Raw genomic sequence first — 9,227 nt, forward strand, 5'->3', positions numbered from 1 at the left:
AAAAAAAAAAAAAAAACTTTTCATTCTCAGAAGTAGCCCCACATCGCTCAGTCCATTAACTCTGACCTCATCTACTACCTCCTTGCTTGTTCACTATGCGCTAGCCATCATACTAGCCTCCCTGCCTCCCTCAAGACATGCAAGGGGCTGCTTTTGTCTCAGGGTCACTTCACTTGCTCCTTTTGCCCAGAATTTTCTTCCCCCACATGTTCATGTCTTTGTTCAAAGGTCACTTTCTCTGTGAGACATTTCCTGGCCAATTTTACTTTTAAAATGGCTAACTCTCCATCTACTACTACATTTCCTTATCCTTCCTTTCTCTTCTTTAATCTCCATGGCTTTTCCATTTGACATATTTCTCATGCTATCTGTTTCTCCAGTCTTTTAGAATGTAAACTCTATAAAGGACACTCTTCACTGTGACATCCCCACCACCTAGAAAGTGCTTAGCATTCGAATAAATGCAAGCAAAAGTCCTTTTAGAAGCATTTTAACTTAGTATAAAAGACAATATCCAAAAGTCAGAATGAAATCTACCTAAGATAAAATGTAAAGCTTCTGAAACATTAAATACCATGAAATGACCTAAGACAAGCATAAAAAACAAACAACAACAATAAAAAAAACCAAACTAACTGCTGTCAAGTCAAATTTCAACTCACAGCGACTCCTTGGGTTTCCAAGCTGGTATCTCTACAGAGATAGATTGCCCCGTCTTCCTTCCGAGGAGTGGCTCGTGGGTTTGAACTGCCAGCCTTCTGGTTAGCAGTCAAATGCCATACGCACTACGCCACCAGAACTCCCAAGACAAGCATAATGGTAGAAAAATCTATATAAAGAATTCCTACAAAAAACCTAATAGAAATATGGACAAGGGAAAACAGATAATGCAAGAAATAGAAATAGCTAATAATGGATATAAAAATATTCAGGCTTAGAGAACTACCCAGTGTAGGGCGATGAAAAAAACCAGAGTTAGAATATGGAAAAATATGCACTGTAGCTAGTATTTCAAGCAGAGGTCAAGTTCTTAAGAGAAAGCATAAGGTGAAATTGCATTGGACCAGTGACTACTGAAAATCCCTTGTTGTTGTTGTTGTTGTCATATGCCGTCCAGTCGCACCAGACTCATAGCAATCCCTCCTTGGAGGACCCAACTGATTCCATTTCACAAGTCATTTTAAGTTAGTTTCCCAATGGGGAAAACAAGTTGCTGTTTCTTTAGATGAGCAGCTAATAAATAGCTGGTTGTGTAAAGCCATGTGCCCTGAAACATTAAAGTCCTATTCAATGCAGAGGGCTTTTATGATTAACACACAATAAGGCTATCTACCAAACAACCGGAAAAAAAAAAAAAAAAACTTACCTGTGTTCTCAAGCTCCCTTTGGGGCATATTCACTTAGTGGACAGACAGAATTTTTCCTATTTTGCTAAGCACACAATGTTGTATTTCAATAATCTAAACAACTTAAATACATACAGGGCCTAGTTAAATAAACTACAAGATACATGTACCCCTCCACTTCTCAAACTTGCTTTACACTACTTAACTTTTATGAAAGACCTATATTATTACCTGTTTTTGCTAACCAAAACAAATCTGAAGAGGATTTCTACTTTTATTAAAAAAGGCAGAAAAGCAAAACTAGCGTTCAATGTTGCAGCCAACCATAAAAAAGGGACGTATACTACATACATTATTCTTACTTTATACAGTCTGTGTATTTATCATACCATTCCTGCTTTTATGGTTACTGTTACTTGGTATAATTTGGTAGGTTATTTTTGGGGTCAGGAAACACTCAAAAATTTTTCTATGTAAATTAATGGCAACTGCTTCTTTGCTTTATGCCATTTAGGCTTACAAGAGAATAGGAATCACTCTACTTTTGGATGGGAGCTCTGATAGCATAGTGGCTAAGGCACTTCACTGCTAACCAGAAGGCTGGTGGTTCAAACCCATCAGCCACTCCTCGGAAGGAAGATGGGGCAATCTACTTCCGTAGTGATACTGCCTCAGAAACCCAAGGAGGGGTCACTATGAGTCAGGTCTGACTCAACGGCACATGACAACTACTACTTTTGGATAGCGGGGAAAATCTGTATTTACAGAGTTATAATCATACTATGCACAGTTTTCAAAGGGAAAAAAAAACTGGGTGGGAAGCTAATATCATCAGGATACTCTTAAGTGAAAAAAAGAGTATTACATGTAAAAGTGTGTAACTTGCTATCTTGTTTAAGAATGAGAGCAAACATGGTTATTAACATCTGCATTACAAAATACTAAAAGAATAACTGATCACCTAAAAAAGGGGAATCACAGTGGAAAGGTTCAGGAATGAGAACAAAGTGTTAAATATCCCTTCTTTTGACATTAGCCATTTTGGAAATATAAATCTAAGTACTCATGATTCAATTCCACCATGCCCAGATGTGACGTCTCTTTGGAGGGCTATTTGTCAGTATCTATCAAAATGTAGTTGTACAACCATCCCATGACCCAGACATTCTACATCTAGATCATCTGTCCCAGAGAAATGCTTACAGAGGTACACCAAGTACTATGAGAATAGTCACTATTAAACTGTTTGTATCAAAAAGAGAAAACAATCTAAATATTCACTGATGCAGATTGATACATCATAGTTCTATCATACAGTTAAGAGTTAAAGGGAAAGAAATAAATCTATGGATGCTGATATAGGAAGATCACCAAGACATACTGTTTAAAGATTAAGTTATAAGCATAGAAAGAGATCCGAAAGATGCCCAATCAGTAAAAATGATCAATTGTGACAAGGGACCAGACAGGACTCTGTACGCTACAACACTGTTTAGGAACATCCAAAACCCACTGCTGTCGGTTTTATTACAACTCACAATTACCCTACAGCACAGAGTAGAACTGTCCCATACGGTTTCTAAAGGCTGTAAATATTTATGAAAGCAGACTGCCACATCTTTCTCCCAAAGAACAGCCAGTGGGTCCAAACCACCAACCTTTCAGTTAGCAGCGGAGCACTTAACCACTGCACCACCAGGGCTCTTAAGAACATCCAAGTACCATTCAATTACGTGTTTAAGAATTTTCAAGTTCAGAGTAATTTTAAGTGGTAGGTTCTATACAGACTGTTGAATTTATGTGCATTAATCAATGTTCCATAGTATATATCCAAACAAAGTCTATACCAAAGGTTCAAATATGGTGTCTCTACTTTTAGGAATTTTTGCTCTAAAAAGGCTATCTATTACTTCTTATTTCATCAAGATTAAAAGTATCATGCTAGACACAGAACAAATCATCTACACAAAGAGACAATGGAAATGTATAAAAGCTTAAAAGTTAGCTAAGAATCCACATAATACCCTCCATGACCTTACCTTTTTTAGTATTGCTGCATTAACATTTGGTAGAGGAACTGGATCATCATCTCCTTCATCATCCATTCCCAAATCTAAAAAAAAAAAAAAGGCAGAACTACCATTATTTCCTAACTCATTATTATTTATATTTGTGCCAATAAAGCTATTTCAAACAAGTAACTTCTAAGACATGATGGCTGAGAAAATAAAAAATGTACTTTACTAAGAATAGTTCCCTTATGAGCATTTAAAATCAGCAGAACTACAGATAAAGTTGTGTGAGTAGAAAAATATAGGAGCAATATATAATGTGAGTTCTGAATTTGAAGGAAAAGTGATTTTATAGGTTGGGTTGACATGAATGTATAGCCATCTGGAAAAATATTAAAGCTGTACCCTTATTCTTACTCTTTATCCCAAATTCTGTAGATGGACTATATTCAGAAAAGTAAAACAATGAAAAGTAATAGAATCTCAATCTATTCACACCTGAAGATAGATAGATAGATAGATAGATATACATACACGCAACAGATCTTGCAGTCACTGACAGAAACAAGGCAAGCAGCTCCATTACCTACTATATGACCTCAAGATTAATTTTTTTAAAAAGCTAGGTATAAAAGGCAAACATTATCTGAGTACAAATGGAAATATGCTTGTATATTTGTTTTAAATATCGCTAGTAGGGTACATAAAGGAGCTCTGGTAGCATAGTGCCTAAGGCACTTGACTGCTAACCAGAAGGCTGGCAGTTCAAACCCACCACCCACTCCTCGGAAGGAAGGTTGGGCAATCCTACTTCTGTAGTGATACTGCCTCGGAAACCCAAGGAGGGGTCGCTATGAGTCAGGGCCAACTCGACGGCAAATAACAACAACAACAGTAGGGTACATAAGGAAATGTTAACAGATGTTATCGCTACAGAAATAAACTAGAACCTAGGTTGAGAGATTAACTTTCAATGTGTAATTTTGTGGTGTCCCTCATGTGCATCTATAGGTTTCCCTGGTAAGAATCTAACTTTCAGATTCTTGGTCAGAACTCCAAAGAAAAAAAACTTAGGATCCATGTTAAAGATTCTGAATATTCTTCAAATGAGTCTGTTCAGTTTCTACATGACTATCAAAAAGCTACCTAAGAAAATTACTTAACAGTCAGCAAGTACTAAAATTAGACACCAACAATTATTATAGCAGTGTGCTGGTTGCAGCAGAGTATCAGTGATGCAAACATGGCCAGTGCTGAGTCAAACATCTGAGCCCCTAATATATGTTAGGTGCTGTCCTAGGCAATAAAGATTCAGCCATCAATAGAGGAAGATTTGGGAGAAGAGGAAGCTGCTATAATTTTGGATACAGTTGTTCAGGATGCCTCACTGAGGTGAAATTTTAGTAAATCCTTAAAGAGGCAAGTACCCCTAGGCAGAGACAATGGCAAATGCAAAGGTCTTTAGAAAGAAGGGTCTAGCAAGTTTAACACAAAGAAATCTATTGTTACTACATCAGGTTTAGCAAGGGGAAGAGCAGTAGATAACATCAAATAACAAGGAGCTAGACAATTAAGGCAGCCTCAAAAACTTTGGCTGCCATACTGAGAAGAGACATTGGGGGGGAGGGCAGGAAAACCAATTAAGGGGCCTCCAATTATCCGGGCACAAAATGGAGATGGAGGCTTGGACAAGATTAGTAACTATAGACAAGTAAGAAATGGTCCAATTCAGGATGCATTTTTAAAGTAGAGCCAGCAGGATCTGTCAGCAGATAGGAGGTACAATGTGAGAGAAGTCAAGGATAACTAAGGTTTATGGCATGAGCAACCATAAGGATGGAGTTGCCATCAACTGGCATGGGAAAGGTTGTCAGGGAACTATTTTGAAGTGGGAGATCAAGAGCTCTGCTTCCTAATAAGTCGATGATGCCAATTAGATATCCAAGGGTAGAACAGGCAATTTTTTATTCAAGTCTGGAAATCAGGAGACAAAATAAGAACTGCAGTTAAGTTGGGAATTGGTGTATAGATGGATTATAAAACAGATGAGATGACCAAGAGAATGAACATATAGTGAAGAGGCCCAAGGATTAAGCCCCGGGGAGCTACAACCTTTAAAGAGATGATGAGTAAAGGTTATGAGTAAAGTAAGAGATAAGAAAAATATCCTGAAATGCCTGTGAAGAAAGGAATCATCAAATGTCAAATGCTCCCCAATAGATCTAGATGATAACTGAAAACAGACAGGACATTTGACAAGTTGGAGGTTACCAAGCTTGACAAGCAGTTCCAATGGAGTGGTAAAGATGAGTAGATTCAAAAGGAATGGTATCTTATTATTCTGTATTCTGTATGGATGAACCCACACATCTTCCTTCTCCTCCCTCCCATTTCTTACTTGTCTATAGTTACTGTGCCTTTCTCTGACCCCATCTCAGCCTAGATTAAAATTATAAAATGACAAGGTCAATGTCTCATTTCAAACTCAATTTGCATCACTTATGTTTTTTAATCAGGGTATATTTTTAATCAGAGTAGACAAAATTACAATAAAGGAATAATTCTCTAGCATTTAAACTAAGGTCTTGCAATGTTTCTCTGCTTTTAGATTGAATGCACAAGTAGCAACAGTCATTCCTTTATTTAGTTTCAAGGACTTCTAAAAGATACCTGTATTGTGAAACCATACCTGGGACTTGAAAAAAAAATCAGCCAATCCACATGGACACATGCCAAGATTTTCTGTTCTGACTATCCTGGGTACAAAAGGTCTATTTTTCTTTTCCTAAGTCATATAAAACCCAAAACCAGAGATACTGCAGATGCAAAACAAAGAAAGCAGTTAAGATGCCAAATTCAACAGACTCCAGTCTTCAAGAAACTAGAATCCTAAATAAGCCATCTTCCTTATGAGAAAGCATTCACCTCTGATCTCCAAAGGCTGAGGAGGAAAGAATAGTTTAATTGTCGCTATCAGCCCACTTGCTTCAGCGATCAAAGTTGACTTACAAAACATTCAAGGAGCCCTATGATCTTACATCGGCAAATGCTTCTTTGAAGCAGTACAGTACAGATTAGTGTGTCAGGAGCCAACTAAGATGAAATAAACAACAGTTTATTGCCAAAGCCAGTATTCAGGCAGCAATTTTGGTATGAGATTCTCTTATCTTCTAGATAAAACCTTACTCACCTGCCTTGAGGAACACTTAGATTGCTTATCTTTATTAGTGACCAAGGAGCTCTGGTAACATAGTGCCTAAGGCACCTGACTGCTAACCAGAAGGCTGGTGGTTCAAACCCACCAGCCACTCCTCAGAAGGAAGGTTTGGCAATCTACTTCCGTAGTGACACCGCCTCGGAAACCCAAGGAGGGACTGCTATGAGTCAGGTCTGACTGGACGGCACATAACAACAACAACAACATTAGTGACCATACCATAGTTCTTCATTCAACAGATATTTGATGAACAGTGACCATGGGATGTATCAAGGGGTTTACAATGTAACAGAAGAAATCTACACATATAATTTACCAGGATAGAGGACTCTAAGTGCCACATGATTGGTATCAATTACCAAAAGGAATTATATGTTCACCTTTTATCAGAAAACAAGTCACATGCTTAGAAAACAAGACACACCCAATGCAATTCAGCCTCTGCCTCTACCACACCTAAACATATGTTGACGTCCTAACTTCTTCTCTTGAAGACTTACTCTAGTGATCCTTTCCACAATCCATACTCCACTGATTCTCCACTTACTTCTGACTTCTACACTCTTAATGCCCAACATGATACCTCCTGTCCCCAATATGGCTGTGAGCCAACTTCATCTACTCCCATAACCTGTCATACAAAGCAAGTCTATCTCTAGCAGTCTACAACTCAGGGGCCAAGATCCGCATATTCAAATGCCTAATTATGTATTGCGAAGAAATCACAAACATAGCACCTTCAAGCTCAGTCATTTCCTTCTCCATTCCTCTCAAATCTGTTCACCTGTTTGCCAACTCCAGGATCACAATCCCAACCCAACCCTAACAGACTCCAGCTAAAAACCTGAATTTTACTTTTCCCTAATATGATTTACTCTCAGAATGATCTCCCAAAACATCCTAATTTTACTGGATGTGAAATATCTCCTCACTAGTAATATATATCAGTCTCTACAATCCTGAAGAATATTATCAGTTGAGATGTATCCCAAAGCACCATTTAGCATACAATCCTATTAATGCACTAATTTCATGACAGTTTGTCTTAGTTGGTGTATGGCGCCCCTAAACCAAACCAAACCAAACTTGCTGCCGTTGAGTCAGATCCGACTCTCATAGCAACCTCTCCTTGGGTTTCCAAGGCAGTATCACTATGGAAGTAGATTGCCCAACCTTCTTTCCGAGGAGCGGCTGGTGGGTTTGAACCACCAGCCTTCTGGTTAGCAGTCAAATGCCTTAAGCACAAGAGCGAAAACCATGTCTTACTTACCTTCTTTTCACCAGGATATACCTAATGCCTGACATACAACCCTTCTCTTAAGTATCTATAAGCAGATGATCTTTCTTACGTATATACCTTTGACATTTGAGTACCAAACAGCACTCATTAAGTTTTTTCCCCCAATTCTAGACACTGAATTGTATATCTCTATATACTTAAGTCCACAAGCTAAGTTAACAAAAAAAAAACCACTGCCATCGAGTCAATTCTGACTCATAGTGACCCCCACTGGATTTCCAAGGCTATAAATCTTTACAGAAGTAGATCGCCCCATCTTCCTTCTGTGAAGCGGCTGGTAGGTTTGAACTGTTGAGCTGCTGGTTAGCAGCCAAATGCCTTATCCACTACATCATCAGAGCTCCTTAAGTTAACTATTAAGTTTCAAAATGTTTCAGGATCTGGTCTCTTGCCTCATCTTTTTGTTGTGCTGCACATACACTTTACAGCAGTTTCATAGGAATGTCAAAATAAAGACAAAATTCTCTTTTATCTATATTTTATCATTCCTATTAAACTGCTGTAAAGTGTATACACAGCACAGCATATGTGTATGTAGGTTACATTGTCAGGTTCGGAGAACATTTAAAAAGTTAATAGCTTCTGGATTTATCCACTTAATAAGCAAACAAAAACCCTCATTAATTCAGACAATGCAGAAAGGATAACCTGTATCAGACGAATGCAGTTAATACATTGAAGAAAAAAATGTGAACTTTATCCCTTCTTATTTTTGAGTGCCTCTGATGTAAGGAGCTTTGGTGATGCAGTGCTTAAAACATCTGACTGCTAACCAGAAGGCTGGCAGGTCAAACCCACCAGCTTCTCTGTGGAAAGAAGATGGGACAATCTACTTCCATATCACTATGAGTCAGAATCAACTCAACAGCAGAGTTTGGTTTATTTTTGATAGATGGCTGCTCCTATAGATTGAATGTTCACAGGTTGTCTCAAACTGCACAATTCATCTCTTGTCCTTCCTCCCAGGTTTTCTAATAAACTTACCTTCTAACATGGTCTTGATAGTCACAGATTGTTTGGCAATTTCCACATCAACTTCAAATATCTCTCCATCAGAACTCTGCAACTTAATTGAAGGCATCTAAAAAAGTATTGTGATGAATTTGAAATTTAAGATATTAGTGAGTCAGTTTTATATGATATTTCATCAACTACAGTTTGTCAGAAGCCCTCTAACTTATTAACTATAAAATCCTAAGGACTTGTAATATATAATTCTATAAAATAAAGTGGTTATCCCCAGGCTAGCCTGTTAGTATTTCTATAGAAATAATTCCAAAGTATAATTCTCAGGAATAGCAGCTTTTAAGACTTGCCCTACTGAACTCACTATTGGTGTAATTTTAAGCATC

The 9,227-nt window shown here is 37.9% G+C and overlaps 1 protein-coding gene across 1 annotated transcript in view; it reads right to left on the minus strand.

The window, feature by feature from the left end:
* Positions 1–8,956, minus strand: part of SKP1 (S-phase kinase associated protein 1) — a 14,121-nt gene extending 5,165 nt beyond the window's left edge. Inside the window, exons 1-2 of the mRNA XM_007943757.2 lie at positions 8,860–8,956; positions 3,386–3,459 (exon numbers count right to left, since the gene is read on the minus strand). Of these exons, the coding sequence (XP_007941948.1) occupies positions 3,386–3,459; positions 8,860–8,956 (171 nt within the window). The remainder of the gene's footprint in view (positions 1–3,385; positions 3,460–8,859) is intronic.
* Positions 8,957–9,227: the final 271 nt, after the last annotated feature.

Source organism: Orycteropus afer, unplaced genomic scaffold (assembly GCF_000298275.1).
Source record: "Orycteropus afer afer isolate SDZICR_OR568_19922 unplaced genomic scaffold, OryAfe1.0 scaffold00112, whole genome shotgun sequence".
In the NCBI taxonomy this organism is placed as follows: domain Eukaryota; kingdom Metazoa; phylum Chordata; class Mammalia; order Tubulidentata; family Orycteropodidae; genus Orycteropus; species Orycteropus afer.